The sequence below is a fragment of the Erpetoichthys calabaricus genome, chromosome 9, assembly GCF_900747795.2.
Source record: "Erpetoichthys calabaricus chromosome 9, fErpCal1.3, whole genome shotgun sequence".
NCBI classification, from domain to species: Eukaryota; Metazoa; Chordata; class Cladistia; order Polypteriformes; family Polypteridae; genus Erpetoichthys; species Erpetoichthys calabaricus.
In genome coordinates, this window is record NC_041402.2 from 81,900,679 (window position 1) to 81,921,579 (window position 20,901).

The 20,901-nt window shown below is 37.4% G+C and overlaps 1 protein-coding gene across 1 annotated transcript in view; it reads left to right on the forward strand.

Moving 5' to 3' along the window:
• Positions 1-3,241: 3,241 nt before the first annotated feature.
• The window catches only part of si:dkey-234i14.6 (uncharacterized), a 136,252-nt gene continuing 118,592 nt past the window's right edge, over positions 3,242-20,901 (forward strand). The window contains exon 1 of the mRNA XM_051932017.1: positions 3,242-4,411. Coding sequence (XP_051787977.1) covers positions 3,944-4,411 — 468 coding nt within the window. The 5' untranslated portion in view covers positions 3,242-3,943. The remainder of the gene's footprint in view (positions 4,412-20,901) is intronic.

Consider the following 20,901-nt stretch of genomic DNA (forward strand, 5'->3'; position numbering starts at 1 on the left):
CTATAATTTCATAATTATGCTCAAGTACATAGAACTCCAACTCACTTGTTTTGTTTTTGATACTTCTAGCATTTTAGTAAGCACTTTTTAAGGTGTTACTTACTGTATTTTACTTTAGCATTTTAACCTTAGGCTGGAAATGAAGTTATTATGCATATTTGTTTTTCCACCACTGTTCATCCCTTATGCAAAATTCTAAACCTGGCAAGTCCTAACCTTCCTGACCCCCAATCCTTGACTATCCTACTCATATCCTTCTTCAATATATTGATACCCTTTCTGTTCAAGTGTTCACCATCACAGCATAACAGGTGTCTTCTTTTCCAGAAAGAGTCCCATTGTCCCATACACCTATATATTTCTATCCTATTCCAAGGTTTGAGGCATGCATTAAATGTTTTAATGTCCTCCGTCTAACCTGGATGGATGCACAGTACAGAATAACCTTCAGAGAAGTCTACCTTGTCAATTCTATACCTCAGCTTGGCACATAACTCTTTAAATTTTGACTACAGAACAGATAACCTACCTTCATTTATGTTATTTGTTCCAACATGGACAATGACATCTACACCCATCCCCACTCTGGCCAAGAGCCTATCCATCTTTTAAGGGCATTCCCCCCCCCCTGTGGATCAAGAAGACAACACACCGTACAACAGTGTCTGTAAACCTGCATCTCAGTATCTCTACAGACCTGCCTACCACCTCAAAGTTTTCAGATTCACTGTCCAGTTCCACAAGATCCGGAAAACAGTTTGATGTTTCCAATTCTGGGGTTGATGCACGAGAACAGTGTGCATCCTTTACTTGCGCCTGTGTCTGACTGTGACCCACCTAGCTGTACCTCAAACCACAGACTGACTCATCAAAATCACCCTAAACAAGCTCCAACATCAAACAGAACTTGCATTATATTGGCCTAATAATCAAAATTTGTATTAGCAAATTGATCAAAGCCCTTTTTAACTTAAACATAAATATTGATTTAAATTAACTATTGCAGTTACTTAACACCTATAATATTCTTCTGCTTTGACTGTCTATATCTTTATTTATAATTACTTTCCCTCTGTCCTGATTGCCTATTTAGATACCTGATTGCCTATTTAGAAACATGATACCCCTTTTTAGCTTTTCAGTTTCACACGCAGTGCTGCCAAATACAGTGCATTTAAAGAAAATGTTACTCGTTATTAAAGAATGCTTCAGCTCTCTGTCATATACAAACTTTACATATAACTGCTGTGTAGTGTGTTGTGAAAGAAACTTCCCTCACTTTTCAAAAAAATCATTCTCAGAGACAGGATGAAAATGCAGAATAGTTCTTTATTTACACATGGATATGCACAAATGTCTCTTTCCATGGCGTGAGCAATCAGTAAAGCAATTCATTCCCATTTATACTTTTCTATTACTATTGCCTTATCTAATACATCTGACTCTTAATATGCAGAATTCTATCATCTTAGCCAATCAACAACAGCCACCAGTAACTTCTCTGCACATGTTGATTCTCCCATTATTATAAACATTGCTTTGATAATATTGCTGTCCTACGGGTTTTCCCAGTGATCTTATCACCGCTTCATAATAGGGATGTTTGGGTTTTCTCACTATTTTCTTCTTGCTTTTTTTTTTATTACTCATTGACTTCATTTTAATTTAATTACCTTGATGGTTCCTCTCAAGATGAGGCAACCCTAACATGCTGAAGCTTTAAGTCACATTTAGTTAACTCTTAAATTACCTTCAGTTCTTTTCTTTATGCTTTTAATAATCCATTGATACATTTAAATATATTCTTGTATTAAATTGTAAAAAATACCACATATTGATTAAAACATTTGATTAAAATCCTGAAAGTGTTTTATCTAAAAAATTATTTTTATGGAGAACGACTGTTTTGCCTTTGTCCTATGTGACTCTGCTTTCCCACTTTTGTAAACCTTATTGTGTAGACTTTACCAGAATGCCTCAGATCCCTTAGACTTGCCACTACTTATAAGGTATTGTACTTTAGCATCCCCCCACCTTCTTTGCTAATTCTTCCATGCTGAAGAGATCTGACCAGAAGCAATGACTTGACCACAGACATTTGTGTACTTCGTAAAACTACACATCAAGCATTATCAGGTTGAATGGTTATGGCTTGCAAACATTCACATTATACTTTGCTTCTATATTATTTTAATGAATATTATCAATAATACATTCATAAATGTGTAACATGACTTCTGGTTGTCCTTTCACTGTGTATAATTGCCATACATTATAGATGTAGAAGAGAGGGTAGGAGAATACTGTATTGTAATACTGTTTCCGTTCAGATGAAGAAGAACATGAAAAAAAGGTTACAATGTTATAACGGCAACTGTACTTGCGTATTTATTCCTCATGGCAATTGAAGTGAGCGTCCTGTGCCATTAGGAGGCACGTACTGCTCCTCATGCAAGGCAAGGCATTGGCCCGTAGAAATGACACACTGGCCTGTGAGCGCGCACTATACTGTCCCGTGCCACTGGCTTGTGAGCGCGCGTTACGGACCTGTGCCATTATCTCGTGTGTGCGTGACGCCGTCCTGTACATGCGTGTCAGTGGCACGTACGTGCGGACGGTAGCCCGGAAAACGAAACAGTACGGTATACTTAATGGTCTAACCCCACTTTCCTAATGTACTATACTGGTGTACACAGGTACTTCTCCGTATTTGTTGAGGGTTTGACGTCTGACCTTGCTCTGAGTCACCTCATGCAGCTCGGACCTGCTCGATGGATAGGGACTATCTGTCCAAGACTCTAACCTAAACACCACTTGGCAGACCTGAAACTGGTTTGTGTGCGTTCATCTTCTTGTTCACTTCTGAACTCACTTAATCCTTAAATTAAGGATATTGTCATTTAAAATAACTACATCGAAATATCTTTACGGACCAATGTTAAAGGCAGTTTTGTATGGAAACGTTGTGTCGCGCATGCACCAACCTGTAAATGTCAATCAAGCGTGTAAGAAAGGCGCCGGCTAGTGTACATTCTGTAAGACAAAAATCAAATGAGAACCAACACACTGCTCTTCACATCATAACACACAGAAACACTTTAGTGATAATACATTTGTAACTGGATTATAGGTTCTACAGTATAGTTCTGATTTATTTATAAAAGAAATGACAAAATGGGTTGTCGTTTTGAAAGATGAAAGCTTTATTTAGTACAGGAGTGGGACACTTCATTTTCGCTTTCCGTGTAACTGCCTAGAAATCCACGTTTATAGTACGCAGGCAAGCATATCTAAGACTCGCTTTTAATTGTTGTTATGAAGCTTAATATTCTTTAACATTTGCTGAGAATGCAAAGAAAAGAAGCTAGTATGGAAAAATCGAACATTTTTATAAGGCTAATGAAGTCTACGGATCTTTGCTGAAAACAAGACATAGTAGCTGCCACGGCAGTTTTTTTCCTCTCTACGCGAAACTGCAGCCACAGCAACACCGGAGACTGTAATCACATTGCCGATGGAGAGCGTGTGCATACGGCATAGGGGCGTGTCTTGCTTTTTGCTGGAGGAAAAACCTGATTATTGCTAGCTATAAAAACTTAGCTCATAAAATATTAGTGACGCGTATTGTTCCACCTGCTTCCTGGCTTGTAGCAGAAGTGCTTTAAAAAGCATTCTCCAGGACTGTTTTACAGCGGAGTTTTTGTCACATTTCTGTTTAGAGCCTTTCCTCGAGCTCTTACTCTGCAGTTGGGCTGCTTGGGCAATGTGCGGTTAATTTGCGTTTAACAGAAATTACAGCAGCACTTTTTATAATTACAGAAATCATGAGACTTTCATGTCTTTTCAAACGAAGAACATGAGGAGGTTTTGGGACAGCTGTTCACAATAATTATCGCGCATGTAACTGGCGACTGAGATATCCTATGCAGCTTTCAGATTAAATATGAGTAACACTGAAGATTACTTTAACGGCAGCATTGAAGAGAAGTATGCAACTTTGGCCTACGACACTATCCTTAGTACTTTGTTTGCAGTTTTGGTGTATGTTGTAGTTAAAGTCAGTTTGGATGGGATCAGACAATGGAGAGCTCGTATCCCTGTTTTAGTCGTTGGTTCTGGTCCGGTGGGGCTAACTGCTGCATTAGTCGCTGTCCGTTCCGGAAAGGTGCTGAAACTGACTTTACTGGACGAACGTAATCGGACGTCGTTACTGTGCAGACCTCAACAGATCGCACTGGACCCCCGTAGCGTAAAGTTTTTGCTTCGCCTTGGGGTTGATTTTGATAACATGGAAGGCTGTTGGCACAACGACCACTTTTTTACAAAAATAGGTGTATTTCAAGAACATCTTTTAAGCATTTTGGAGCAAAAGAAACGACGGATCGATATCAATATTAGCTTGGGCACAAAGGTAAAAATCTATCTATCTATCTATCTATCTATCTATCTATCTATCTATCTATCTATCTATCTATCTATCTATCTATCTATCTATCTATCTATCTATCTATCTATCTACTGCTCGGTTTGCCACTAATTTTAATGTGCTTCAGATTTAATTTAGTTGATCTTAACGATCCATTCTTTTAACACCCTAACAAATCTGCGATGCAATGAGAACTGGTGTGGGAGATGTTTTTCTTTGGAAACCTTGCGTCTTAAATGGAAAAAAAGACAAAGCCGATGAACGCAAAGTGTCGCTATTTTTCGAGTAAGCAGTAATGTACAGCGCTTATAGTACTTTGGATATTTTGGGGCAATGGGAACATTTTAACCTAATAATTGAAAAAGCAGGCATACAAATACTCGCCTAAGTGATGTACTGAATAAAGTGCTGAATACTCTACATCACATTATATTACTTCACATCGTATACACTTTTACTTTTTATTTAATAATTTAATAATCTGATAGCGAATTTTCTTATTTAGAATTAGAAAGAAAAGAAATTATGCATGGCATGTAATCAAAAACTGAAAAATCCGAGCACTGCTCAAAATGTGTAGTGCTTGTTACCTTGACACTCATTTTGGTCCTTTTTATGGAGCTGTAAAACAACGAAAGTTTAATTTGTTAATTTATTGGCTTTATTTTTATCTAATGACGCAAGTGACTTGGCTGTGTGTGGTTCATTTCATTAACTGTATGATATTCTGTTCTATTTTTTTCTGCCTGGTAATGATGCAACTGGTGGTTATAATATATTTAGCATTTGATGTTTTCGTTTTTCATTATACACATAAAACATTTTGTCTGCACCCTATATATTCAATATGCATTTAATTAGATTGCAGTAAATACAGTGACTGGTTTATGGTTAGTAAGAGGCAGTGGCAATAGGCTTACATTACTATGTTCTCAGATAATTTAATTCTTACCACTCACAAGTATGCAGGTACACCCACACAAACTGTTGTACAAGTATTCTATTTTAAAATAAAATTTAAGACTGTACAAATGGCTATAAAACCTTTTATGCATTAATGTATTTATAGTGGGTAAAATGCCACATGCAGTGTGAGGATTACCATATTCTATTTTAATTTATCAAAAATATCTTTATTTTCTGATATAGTTTATATAAATAGAAAAAAAAGAAAGAATCATAGTTCCATATTACACTATTTATCACTCAGACTACATTGGGTGCTTGAATTCTAAACTAATAGACACTAAAATACTAATTGATATTTAACAAAATAAAAATAATAAAATCATGAATATAAACTAAGATGATTCCAAGTTGATAAGGATACTGCATTATGAAGGAGTATCTTTAAGAAAAAATTTATGGTTTTTAACATTTATGTGATATTTATTAGATATAGATAATAAAAAGTGTTTAATAATTTGAACGCTTGTACTATAGAATGGTACACAAGTATGTGTAGCAAAAGGGAGCAACAAAAATGTCACCCAGTCTATTTGTTATAAATGACAGAATGAGTATTATCAGTTGCTATGAGTCCAATGAATGAGCCAGTAGGTACCTAGTGAGCCTAATGGTCTTTCTAGTAGATTCATTATCATCAGTTTAATGAGCAATTTTAACAGTGCTCATGTGTATCAACATCAATGATTTTGATTGACATTATTTGCAAATGTTCAAGTATTGCTAAGTGAGTATGCAATTGTAAATTAATGTCATTTTGGAAATGTTTTACACAAATGACATATTGTAAATGAAATCCATTCCACCATGATTTTGTTAAATATGCTTCTGTTTCAAAAATCCCTGAAGTTAGGTTTGCATTCTGGTTAGTTCATATATTTCTTTCATTTTCTTTTGTTGCATGTCACATTTTAATAACAACAAGCTAAATCACATTGTTGTATTGTATAAAGCACATGAACACTGTTATCATTCACCGTACTGCCAATAATGAATTCCCCAAATCTATGATGAGGCTACTGGCCCACTGTTACGAGGGTGATGAACACTGATATTGCTGATTCTGTTGTGTAATAATAAATATATGCAATGCAAAGTTGAACGACTTACTCAATAACTCACTCATCAACAAAAACACTTTCCCATTTAGCTAAAAAGCTGAAATTTTCCAGGATGGTACATCTAGGTATCTACTAACAACAGACTTTTCAATATATCGATATTTAGAGGACAAATTTGAAAAATGAAATATCCCAAAATCTCAAAAATGTTTTGACAGATTTGATTGAAATTTGATAATGTTTCAGAAAAAATAAAATTAGCCAACACTTTTTATTTTTAATTTGTTGATTTTGTCAATAATGCTCTGGCGAGTTGGACATTGTAGCGTTTCACATCTCCAGTGTCATAACAGTGCTGAGAAATGGGGCATGCTGGTTTATGCATATATAAACTGTCTGCAGAAGTGAAGCAAAAGGTGCAAAGTTCAGCTCAAAGAAGCAAGTGCTTGCCTGGTCCCATAGGTGTGAGCATGGTCAGTCTTATCCGCAACCTTGTGAAAATGCTGAACTAGGAGCTACAATTCCCATCAGCCAATGTTCTGCTCCAGATGATTTCATTAATGCTCACAAAGTTTAAATAAGAACATCGATAAATGCAGCATGTCATCAAAAGTAGCAACTACTGCATTTTCTTTTTTCCTGAACCACACTGAGATAACAATTTCATTGTCTTGTTGGAATACAGCATTTATTTCAGAGCAGTGCTTCTCAGCTTTTGTGGCTTTGGGACGTAGTTTTACATTAAGTTCATTGACAACCCACAGACTGTATTTGAAAAGCGGTTGTCTTCTTGGTGAAACAAGCACAGTTAAAAGTGGAGAAAAATATCCCACAGCACTGTTGGTTGTTTCGACAGACCAGAGGGTCTGTCACATGTGACAATAAATTGGAGATAAAATGATTTCTTTACATTTTTATCAATGCATAGCATTTTTTAAAAAGCCAACACTATAGTCCCCCTTCATATTGCTATTAAGTTTGCAATATCAATCAATGATAAGCATTAAGCACTTTATTGTGGTTAAAAAAATCCAAGAGAATAAAAAAACAGTGCAAATTAACCAATGGCACCAAGCCACAACTGAACAGAATGAAGCACAATTTTTTCTATAGCTGACGAAGATGCTGCTTTTCAGAATGTGGTAAGAACAGAACACAATGGTGCTTTTTGTGTGAGTTAATGTCATTAGTAGTTTTTTTTTTTTTTTGACAGACAATTATTGAATCCTACTGTATACAGAGGCAGTGCTAATATTAGGCTTTGATGCTAATGGGGAGTCGAGAATTTTTTGCAGTTTTTAGCTTGGAATGAAAGAGTTTTAAATCACCTTTGTAACATTACTGAATACTGTTTATTAATAAAGAGTTCTACTGCAATCTCTTTTACACCAACAACTATATGTAGCATGTTCAACGGTAAGCAGCTCAAGGAAACTAATAATATTAACCCCTTTTAAAAAATACAAATATTTTATACAGAAAAGTACTTGGTAATGCTGATACATCTGATCAATCAATGCCACTATAACTACAGCCCATTGACTTTGAAAAGCTTTGAAGCTGGGTAACACAGCTAATTAACAGGATGCAAGAGTTTTAGTTCCACGGATTTTCAAGGTAATCTTCACAAAGAACTGAGCTTTTAAAAAATACTATATCTTTTATAATGACCACGCTCACAAAGTGCTTTGGAAACTAAATACGTCAGGGAACAAATAATAGATTGATGAAAATCTAAAAGTAAAATAAAGGCATATTCTGTATATAACAGTAACACTAAAAAGGCAAACCTTATTTGCTTAAGAGTAAAAGCAAGAACAAGAAAGTAGCTATTACTTTTAAAGAATGAATATCCTAAAATGAACATGGTTGGAAAACAGAGCATCCACATATTGCACTGATTGTGACTGGGCCGAGATTCAAATTCAGGAGTAAAGCACCAACCAACATCACATAACATCACTTTGCCACTTTATCAACATCAAGAAGTATGTAATAATTGACAGATTGAAAGACAATGCCTGACTGAAAAAGAGATTCCAGAATTAGAGAAAAAAAGTTGCACATGTCAGAGGCACTGGCACCAGTTTAAGGAATCAGGAAGCAATAAGTAATGCAACTGTAAAGAAGGTGATTAAATGTAAGGTTTTCAATGAATTCTTTTATTAATTAAATCTTAATAACCGCTCTTGAATTGTTTAGCTTTACTGATCTGGGGCTTAAATTGTAAAATTAAACATAAATACTTGACATAATAATGTAACTCCTGTAACCAACATAATGTTTCCCTGTTACTTTCCTGACAAATCAATACAACAAAAACCTTTACGACACAGTAACAACTTGACATTGACATTTTCTGTCATTCTGTAAACATTTACCTTTGTCAGCATGTCTATAGCCTCGTTCAAAAGGTTAGTGTGCCACAGGAAATTATTTAAAATGTATTAGTGATTCTGAAGCAGCAATTAACATTTTATTTTTCAGCTAAAAGTCACTGATCAGTAGCACTTTAAGACAGAAGTGCTCCCTGGTGACAGACAGCCAAAATATGTCCAATGTTTTGTGATTCTTCATGTTGAAAATGTGCGACCATGCGGATTTTCTGTGTATTACTTAGTATATATTACACGTCACAGTGCACCGCAAATATTTGAACTGCAAAAATGCCTAATTGCAGTTTCAACAGCTTTTCAGTAACACCAGTACAAGCTTAATGAATATGAGGGACCCGGAGGTAACCCTTTTAGTACAGAAGAATAGGCAGGCAGTATCCATGAGTGAATGAGGTAGCTAATAATGTTAAAGTCAAGAGTTGAAGCGGAGAGAGGCAGAAAATATAGACAAATGAGGAAAAAAAAAGACTTTCCTGCCTTTCAATGGGTTGCAGTACAGAGCGGAATAAAATAGGAAGACATCTTTATCTGTTTTAGTTTTATTTCTTTAATGGTGGATGTTGTGCAGTAGGTCTGATCACCGTTGAACATGCTACGTATAGTTCTTGGTGGTGTTGGTGTAAAAGAGATTGCAGCAGAACTCTTTATTAATAAACAGTATTCAGCAATGTTACAAAGGTGATTTAAAACTCTTTCATTCCAAGCTAAAAACTGCAAAAAATTCTCAACTCCCTGTTAGCATCAAAGCCTAAAATTAGCACTGCCTCTGTTCACAGTAGGTTTCAATAGTCTATCAAAAAAAAAAAAACTACTAATGACATTAACTCGCACAAAAAGCACCATCCTGTTCTGTTCTTACCACATTCTGAAAGGCAGCATTTCTGTTTTAGAATATAAAACACAAGACATCCGACAGATGAGCTCCTCTTCTGTTTGTGAGGTTCAAAACATGTGTGCTTCCTAATTCTTGCCACTGCATTATATGCATTGTACCTCTGGATGAGCAATCATTGGCAGTCAGCTCTCCTGCACATACAGTTGGTCCCTACAATTAAAGGGAAAGTAAAACCTGTTTGATTTCATCTGAGCTTGTCGCACATTTGGTTGATGGGCATGTCACATTAGGCGATCATCTTCACGAGAGAGTGCTGCTGACTGCCTCTAACTCGCTAAGATTATATAAATGAAGGCTACAAATAAAAATCAGTTGTGTAATATGACTCAGACTCACTGCAAACCTGCTCCAGAGAGTTGTAGACCTCAGACTGGACAGAAGGTTCACCTTCAAACATGAAAAATGAATACAAGCAAAAAGCAAAGCAAAATGTCACCTAAACATGTGCATGTTCTCTTTGTTTGTTTTCCACATGCCAGAGACAAATTTTGATTGATTGTATATGTTTGAGTGAACATGAAAGGGATAAAGCAGATCCAGGAAAAGTGATAGAAAGCAATCAAGAGATGCACCAGAAGCAATATTTAGTAATGGTCACAACTGCTGAAATATTAACACAAGTAAAAAAAAAAAATGCATATTAATTCTTTAATGTAACTGCATATTCTGCTTTTTATTTTGTAGAAATGGAACTGATATGCTCTTAAATTTTCTGTTTAGGAAAAGAGCATCTCCCAGTTAAAGTTAAGATTTTACTATAAGTCAGATATTATGTTTTTGCTCCCTACTTTGCAAGCCTGAAGAAATTGTACTAGTAATTAAACTTTATTGTGTTAAAACTGTTATCATTATACACCACTATCTCTTGATCCATTATCAGTACCTAACTTTTGCAGGATTACCATAAAATCATAAATATCATTCATATCGCTCATAAAATTGATTTTGACTAATCATTTTCACCCATTTCAGGCTCAGGGGGACCAAAACATTGGGCTCAAGACAAAAAAGCAACGTCCACTGCCACACTAACATTCATTCAGAGCCCAGTCTATACTGGGCCAATTAATTATCAGTTAATCGGACCTGCATGTCTTTAGGGATATAAGAGGTAAACCACATTACCCAGAAAAAAATTCACATCTATATCTATATTTAAAATCCAACATCTGTCTGCTTTTCACGAGATAACTACTTAACGGATTTAGATCAGCTTTTTTCTATAATTTGCTTGGACATTCTGGTTGATTTTGTGACTTCTCTCATTGCATCGTATTATAGTTTGCTTGCGGTACCGATTTATTTGCGCAAATCTGAGAGAGAGGATATGGGCTGAGGGGAGAGGGGTGGGGCCCTTCTCACTGAGCTCCAGCCTTCGATCCAGTCGGTCTACCTCACACCATGTGTTGGAGCGTACCTTGCCTCCGCTTAGCTAGCAATACCTGTTTTTTCAACAGACATTATCATCTACAGATTGTTAAGGAGTAACATTGGACATTTTTGAGAGAGAGATCAGAGCTATGTGTGATTTAGAGGGTAGCTGCTGATTGCCAGAGATATCATTGCCATGTGGTTTTCTTCCCACACAGGGGATGCTCTCCTGTCAGAGCTGAACACGATCAAATATGGTGACAAACATTTGACATTGGAATGTACCTACCTTCCGCTTGGCCATTTTTTGATTGGTTTTTAAAGTTTCTCCTGTTTCACTGCTACGTAGGTGGAGCCAGCGAGGGTCAGCTGGTATGGAAAATGAGAATGTACAAAATCCATGCAGATAATGACCAGGAGAAGGATTGATAACCAAGGCTTTGATGCTTGAAAAAACACTGTTAAATACTACACCATCATTCCATCTAGAAAATAAAATATGTATCCATTTAAATAGTAATATATAAATAAATACAAGATGCTGCATATTTTTTAAAACAGAATTTAAAGTCTCAAATGACATTTTTTTGGACATCACTTGTGGTTAACAAATTTTTATCCAGAACTCTCTCCTGGTTCAAGGCCCATTTCTGACTCACTATGTGATCATGCTCAAGTACAAAATATACAGATAATTAAATCTACAAACCTTTACAACTAATTTGATGTAAAGGCTAAAATCAAAATTGATCAGAATTGACATTTTTACCCTTAATTAGATTTGTAACCTATAATAGTGGAAAGAAGTGTGTAGGTTTTAGGGAAAATAGACACTTTCAAGGCCAGAATAAATGGCTAGATATAATTAAAACAGATTTAATAAACAAATAGTATTGTGCCACTACATATTATCTACCGTCGACATGAAAATGATGGAACATCTGAGCATCATTAATTATTCTGTCTTATCAAACCCAACATCTAAATAATTTAATTTTGTTTGGTTGAGTAGTAGTAGTAAAATAAACTCAAAGCACTTGGACCCAAGTTTAATTTCAGGCTGTGGTGGCTACTTTGTAGACCTGTCATTATTTTCCGGTGTTGTCCAAAGGCACGCAGTATGACCGACCACTTCTCTAAAATGCCCAAGATGTGTTTGTGTGTCCCGTATGATAAAGTGGTATTTTGGTCTGAGAATGCCCTGGGTGTTTTGAGGTCAGCTCACTTGTGACAGTTACCAGGACATACTGTAAGTGTTTGCAAAAAGAAGCAAAGTAGTTTACAGTGAACTTTAAATATTCGATTGAGTTTTCTTTGTTTTGATATTTGGAACAGTGTATCTGATCTTCGTTGCATGTCATCCATCTGTCTAGCCATCAATTTTTTGAACCCATGTTTTCCCAAAAAAGACATAACGGGAAAATAATGATCATATGGTGGTCCATGTAATGCTTTGAACCATTTTTAATACAACTAAGGGCAGGGAATGTATTTTTATGGTGAAAACAACAATAGAACAACTATTAATGATGGAAGGGAGCCTATGCACATAAAATTAAAAGCCAGAAAGTTTGTTAATATTTAACTAATCTAAATCATACAGTGATTCAGATATGAAAAAGTTTGATTTGGCATCTTATAAACACATATGGCAAATGTTTATATTCTTTCAGGCAATTTCTTCATCGCATTGACAATGACAAAATGGATATTTTTGAATGGTTCAAATATAAAGGGCAGAATTGTATGGTAGATGATGTAATACATTTTTCCAGTAACCTGCAATTTTTATAGTCCTGCTGATTTCTTAACTAGAAGTGAATTATTGCTGCCAGTTGAATGTATTTTTGGGATATCAAGTTGCTTGTTTATAAACATTCAAGAGCTTTAATTATATCTTTTTTTAGTAAGCTACAGTTAAAAATTATATGTAGATGATAAGACAACCACCAGCTAAACAGCTATGTTGATCTGAATTGTTCCTGTATATACTCCAATATAAGTATCTGTCTCAGTATTTTTGTGGAAGAAAATGAATAAGAGAAAAGTAAACGTATGAGAAGAACTAATTGGCTCCATTTCACAAAATGTTTTAATGATGTTCTCAAAAACAAAAAAATCTACAATATTATATTCTTTTTCATGGCACAATAAGAATACTAAGAACTCAAATGATTAAACAATATCCTTCCCTAACAACTAGAAATAATGATTATTTAGAAAGTGGTTAAAGTTAAAATCTGCAGCCACTTCACACTTTTAGAATCTTCTCAAAATATATGTGTAACCTTGGTCTTAACTTTGAATTGCTGGGTTCAGCATGTCATACATCTTATCAGTGCTTTCCAGATAATGCTCAGGGACTAGTATCTATGAATGCCAGAAAATAGTGAACATAAATTTCCTCAATTTTGGCACTTATCATTTTCTGCAAGTAGTAAACAAAATAGTCATACTGGACTACTGTTACTACCACTGTTGAAGCACCAAGAAGTATAAGGTCAGGTATTTTACTACAATGATTTTGTGCTCAAGAAAGTCAGACAAAGGCTTTGAACCACAAAGAAGGCCTGGCCCTAAAATTCAAATAGGAGGCTGACAGCTTGTATCCTAAAAAAGGGTGTCATCCCTATATTCTTCAAAAAGGGAAAACGGAGCCATAAAAATAATAAAACACTCCTTATAATAATAATATACTCTGTTCAAGAAATGAATACAATCAAAACAAGAAGAGAATTAAAAAATTACTTAAGAAGAAACAAATAGTTGGTTCAAAGAGGCAATCCAAAAAAGAAGAAACACTAAGTCCACAATCCATAATCTAAAGCCAAAGGCAAGAGTCCAAAAACCAGACAACCAAAACGAGAATTTACAAAATCCCAAACAGGCAATAGGGAGATTCCATGAATGAGAGCCGAACAACATGTGAAAAACTCTGACTCTGTATATTCTATGCTACCTCCTCTACAGTCGTAGCCAAAAGATTTGAGAATGACACAAGAATTGGTTTTCACAGAACTTTTTGTCAGATGTTTCTATGGTATATTAAAGTATAATTACAAGCATTTCATAGGTTTCAAAGGCTTTTATTGACTATTACATTAAGTTTATGCAAAGAGTCAATATTTGCAGTGTTGGCCCTTCATTTTCAAGACCTCTGCAATTCGCCCTGGCATGCTGTCAATCATCTTCTGAGCCAAATCCTGACTGATGGCAGCTGCCCATTCTTGCATAATCAGTGCTTGGAGTTTGTCAGAATTTATGGATTTTTGTTTGTCCAACCACCTCTTGAGGATTGACCACAAATTCTCAGTGGGATTATGATCTGGGGAGCTTCCTGGCCATGGACCCCAAATTTAGATGGTTTGTTCCCTGAGCCACTTATTTACCACTTTTGCCTTAAGGCATGGTGCTCCATCTTGCTGGGAAATGGCATTGTTCATCACCAAACTCTTCTTGGATGGTTGGGAGAAGTTGCTCTCTGAGAATGTTTTGGTACCATTTTTTATTCATGGCTGTGTTCTCAAAATTGTGAGTGAGCCCACTCCCTTGCCTGAGAAGCAACCCCACACATGAATGGTCTCAGGATGCTTTACTGTTGGCATGACACAGGACTGTTGATAGTGCTCACCTTTTCTTCTCTAGACAATCTTTTTTCCAGATTCCCCAAAGAAAGGGGATTCATCAGAGAATTTGACTTTACCCCAGTCCTCACCAGTCCAATCCCTGTACCATTTGCAGAATATCAGACTGTCCCTGATGTTTTTCTTGGAAAGAAGTGGCTTCTTTACTGCCCTTCTTGACACCAGGCCATCCTCCAAAGGTCTTTGCCACACTGTGCATGCAGATGCACTCACACCTGCCTGCTGCCATTCCTGAGCAAGCTCTGCACTGGTGATGCCCCAAACCCACAACTGAATCAACTTTAGGAGACAGTCCTGGTGCTTGCTGGACTTTCTTGGGTGCCCTGAAGCCTTCTTCACAACAATTGAACCTCTCTATTCTAACTGAATTAGCATGACAGAGTGATCTCCAGCTTTGTCCCCGTCAACACTCTCACCTGTATTAATGAGAGGATCACTGAAATGATGTTAGCTGGTCCTTTTGTGGCAGGGCTGGAATGCAGTGGAAATGGGTTGTTTGGGATTAAGTTCATTTTCATGGCAAAAAGGGACTTTGCAATTAATTGCAATTCATCTGATCACTCTTCATAACATTCTGGAGTATATGCAAATTGCCATCATAAAAACTGAGACAGCAAACTTTGTGAAAATTATTTGTATCATTCACAAAACGTTTGGCCACAACTGTACATTTTTTCCTTTTTCTATTTCTCATGGCATCCAGTTGTCATTTTGATCTATTCTTCTTCTCTCTCTTTTACTTTTTTGGACAAATTCAGCTGTCTACACTATCATTCTACACCTGTTAAATGTGCATGTTGCACTTACTCCCTTCCTCACCTGCTTGAGCATAAATTACCTGACTCACCTTGTACTCTTTTTCTAATCTCTTTTTTTCTTTCTATGGAATCACACTTGCTTTTTCTATATTAAGTGATGAAGACAAAGATAAATTACTTCTGGTATTGCCACCTTCTCTTGCCCTTGCTGTAGAGTAAATACAGAATCCTTTCAACTTCACTTAAGTATATGCCTAATGATACTGATGTGAAGCTGAAGAAACAACAAGAAACATCTAAAGAGAAAAAGCTGTAAAAAAAACAGCATAGCCTCTTATTGGCAACCAAAAATGCAATTTTAGAAGGACACACTGTCAGTGCAAGTACCATTGCACACAGATAAAAAAGCACAAATAGAAGCTCCTCATAGTAGCCAAGCAAGGAAATTGTATATCATCAAAGTCAGACTGTCTTATATCTTATATAAAAATACAGGAATACAGTATAACAGAAACTTGGCTATGAAGAGATATACATGGATCTGGGTGCAAAGAAAGTAGACATTGTTTTCCGGGTGTGATACGCTGCCCGGACACAGACCGACGGACACCATATTCAAGTCCACCACACGTTTATTGTACATTATATTTACAATGTCCAAGTGCACCAACCCAGTGCCAAAGCACCAATCTCCCCCAAAGTCCAGGCTCTCACGCTCTCTCTGCCTGCTCGTCAGGCCGCCTCCTTTCTCCTGCCTCCAAAACCTTGTCCACTCCTCACCCGACTCCAGTCCTTCTCTGCAGGGAGGCGGCCCCTTTTATAAGTGCCCGGATGGGCTCCAGGTGATCCCCGACACTCCCTAGACACTCCCCTGTGTGGCGGAAGTGCCAGCTGTGTTCCCAGAAGCCCTCCGGGTATTCCCAATCTTCTTCCCCCCAGTACTTCCTGGTGTGGCGGAAGTGTTGGGGTTCCGGGTCCTTCAGGCATGGGGCGCCCCCTGGCGGAGACCATGGGCCCCTACAGGGTTGGGCTTCCAAGCCCTGTACCCGTGGCCCTCAAAGGAACCAGGGCGGCCGCCCCCTCGTGGTCCGGAGGAGGAATGAGCCCTTCCCCCGTTCCTCCTGGGCGTCCCGGCTGGGCACCACCCCCAGCCGCGTGCCACACAGGCCTTTGGTTATCTGATAGAAGAATCTGTTTATGGATATTGAACATTTGCTGCTAAACACAAATAGGTGAAGTGTGACATTAGTGGAAACATGTGTGCTCCGATTTATGTTCATGTATGGCTCCATCAGCATTTCCATCATTAAGTAAGAAAAACTGGAACTTCTCACAGTCAACATGAATTAGGATTGCGTTTTGGATTCTAAAGAGCTCCATCTCATTCAGTTGCAGAGATAGCTGGCTTCTTCAGGTTGTTATGGTTAAAGATCTCCGACACTCAGGTGCTCAAAATTGAATTGGATTGGATTGGATTTACTTTATTGTCATTCAAACTATATAACAAGGAGTGTACAGCTGAATGAAATTGCATTTTTACAGGGTCAATGTATGAACACCAACATAAAGACAAGTTAACGTTATGCAACAACAGATAGATATAATAGCCAGCATAACACACATAATATATGTATAATCCAATAGACACATTGGTGAAGAGTTGTAAAGTGTTCAAGTGACGAAAAACATAATGCACATATATAACAGCATTTTATGAGGTACGAGATTCTGATATGTGTTAAAACAGTCTGTGAGTGTGTTTAGGAGTTTAACAGTACCAATATAGCAACATGTTGCTTGTTGTTGGTGGGAGTTTACCAGTCTGATGGCCTTTGGAAAGAAACTCCTACTGAGCCCGGAAGATTTGCACTGCAAAATACGGATCGCTCCCCAGAGGGCAAACATTTGAATAGTCCATGGGTTGGGTGGGTGGTGCCTCTGGCTATCTTAGTAGATCCTAAGGCAGTGTGACAAATACAGGTCTTGTATAGAAGGAAGGGTGGTTCTGATGATTTCCTCCACTGCCTTTACCACTTTCTGGAGGGATTTCTGATCTAACACAGTGCAGCTACCATACGAGACTGTGAGGATGCTGGTCATGATGCTCTCTATAGGGCCTCTGTAGTATGTTGTGAGGACAGGAAGGGAGAAGTTTACTTTCCTCATCTGTTGTAGAAAGTGAAGACATTTCTGTGGTTTCTTGACAAGGGAGATGGTGTTTGTATTCCATGTCAGGTCATATATATGATCTGCACCCCCAATAACTGTGCTTCTTTCTGACTCCACAGAATTGCCATGGATTATAAGTGGAATGTGTGCCATGTGTTTCCTCCAGACATCAACAATGATCTCCTTTGTCTTCTAGACATTCAGTGACAGGTTGTTGTCACAACAGACAATGAGTTGGTTCACTTCCTCGATGTAGGCAGAGTCATCATTGTTGTTGATGAGGCCCACTGCAATTGTGTCGCCTGCAAATTTGATGATATGATTCGAGTCATGCCTGGCATGAAAGTCATGAGTCATTTAAGTGAACAACAGAGGACTCAGAACACAGCCTTGGGAGACTCCAGTGTTCATGTTGATGGTCTCAGAGATGTTTTTCCCAACATGTAATCTCTGGGGTCTGTCTGTGAGGAAGTCCAATATCCAGTTGCATAATAGGGTGTTGGTGCCTACTGGGTCAGGTTTTCTTACCAAGTGCTCTGGGTTAACTGTATTAAAAGCGGAGCTAAAGTCAATAAAGAACAGCTGCACATTAACTGTTCTTATTTTACAGAATGGGCCATGATCAGATGGAGTGTTGATGATATGGCATCATTGGTAGAGCAGTTGGGGCAATATGCAAACTGAAGTGGACTGAACGTTGCAGGGAGTTTGGATATTATATATTCTTTGACCATCCTTTCAAAGCACTTCATCACGGTGGGAGTGAGAGCTATAGAGCAATAGTCATTGAGCATTGATGCTGGTTTTTCCCAGTTTGTTATGGTGCTTTGACTTAACCTGAGACACTGACTTATTTATGTCCCTGTTTAAAACCAATATGACAAAAGCAAGACAGGAAGAATGGTCTGTTTTGGCCAATAGCGGAGCACAGATGAGGACTGAGGCAATGCCTTAATTAAGTACATCCTTTCATAATGGCAAAATATAACAGCACATGTATAGTCAGGTGTCTCAGAGCCCTTCAGCTTCTTTTTGAAATGGCAACTAGAAGTGTGTCATCCAAGACATGTACAAGACATTTAGGGGACTGTTTGAAGAGGAGTCGAGTGAACCACCCTGGTAGAAAAAGGAGGGTGGGGGAGAAGAGCATACGCATAAAATGTTTTGAGCTGAGGTTTGCCATTCTTATTTTACAAGAAAGAACCGTCTCTCAGAGATTAACCCAGGGCTCCCAGAAGGGACATAAATGGCATGAAAGTCAATAATTGGAATGAAGGAGCCTTATTCTGCTAACCAAACATTTATGAAATGCTCCAGCATATCTGCTTTCTGTTTGATACTGAGTTAAAAGCATACAGTATATATTTTACATTCTTTAATTCTTTGCAGCATGGATACATCAAAATACTAGTAATGTTATTTTGGGATTCTGGTCCATGCTGAGACAATAATATTACATAGTTTCTGCAGATATTTGGCCACCCATTCATTCTGCAGACCTCCAACTCCACCTATAAGTACTGTACTCTGTTTGATTGAAATCTGAGGACTTCACAGACCATTTGAGTCAACTAAAGTCATTATGCATGTCATAGCAGAAATCAAGATTTGTCAAATGAAACAACATTTTCCCAGTCTTCAATCATTCATTTTTAGTGAACTCATGCCTGATCTTTCTGTTCTTAGTTGTCAGGAGTTGAACTCAGCATGGACTTCTGTTATTTTGTAAGTAATGCACTGGATGTTCCAATGTATTGTACATTCAGAAGTGTCCTTTTGCAAACCTCTGTTCTAAACAGCTATTATTTGAAAAAGTCTGGCCAGTCATTGAAAAGATGTTTTCACCCACATGACTGCCACTCACAGATTGTTATCTATTGCCCCATTCTCTATACATTCTTGTTAAAGTCCCAGAAAGGCAGCTGTTTGAAATGCTGAAACCGCCACCTCAGGCAGCAACAATCATATCATGGTCAAAGTCACTTGTCATACCTAGGCTAATATTTGGGGTGACTACCGCTAAACCTTCTGTGTCCTTGCTATATGCTGTTGAGCTGCAGTTACATGACAGCTCCACGATTCAGGAGTTCTGCTGGACAGCCAATTGGATTGCAGGTTTTTGTCACTTGGTTTACTTGACTCTTAGTGTAAACAGGTGTTATCACTGATGTATAATATAAAGTGACAGCCTCCCACAATGGAGAGGAGCCATGGAGGTCTGCAGCTGCTAGTATCTATTGAAACGCTGACCTTTTATTCCATCTTCTGATGAACTCTAGGTCACAACCCCAGAGACCACACCCCTAGATATGCAGGATGTGATCCTAACAACAGTACACAAAATGGCTTCCATAACAGGAAAAAGCTACAAGACCCCAAAATTCAGCCCTGATTATGACATCCGGGTGGCTCAGTGGTTCAATTAAGAATGTTAGGCTCAGTCCCCAGTTGATACACTATCTCTGTATAAGTTGCTTGTTTTCTTTATGTGTAATTCTTCAGAAAGATAAACTTTTTAATAATTGGCAAAATTTAGGTTCATATCTATGGATTTACAGTAATGAGTCTTTGAGGAACAAAATTTATCAAACAAACCTGACACTAAATGGTGTTCTCTTGTTTATCAAATTTGTTATGTTCTCTTTTTCTATTTTTGTATTAATTCAACATCAAAAAATAGAGATCTGTGAATTGTTTGATAAATAACACTAATTTTGAAGTCCCGTGTTCCACACTATAGTTAGCATATTGCTGTAGGCCAATAAGGTTCCTCTTATTTCTCTTAGAAAAAGGTAGGAAAATTTGGCAAAAGTAGATCACATTGTCTGAAAAAAACTTATCTGATATATGTAATATAGCATTCCTCAACAAACCTCATCCAATTCTTGTTCATTGGGGACTGGAATCTATGCAAGTCTCATCCTTTGCAAGGTAGGATCCAACCCAGGGAAAGATGGCAGTCCATTGCAGGGTCTATTCATGCACAAACTGAGTCTAGGATTGGCAATTAACCTAAAATATGAGAATATGGAATATGAGAAGAAATGTTCAGTATCTAGAGTAAAACCAACACATATACAAGGAAAATGTGCAAACTTCACATAGACACAATGACTAAGATTGACAATGACTAAGATGAGTAAGATTGGAACTCAGGACTATGGATTAGTGATAATCCTCAGCCACCATATTTGTCCATGGTGCCATTTATTAAT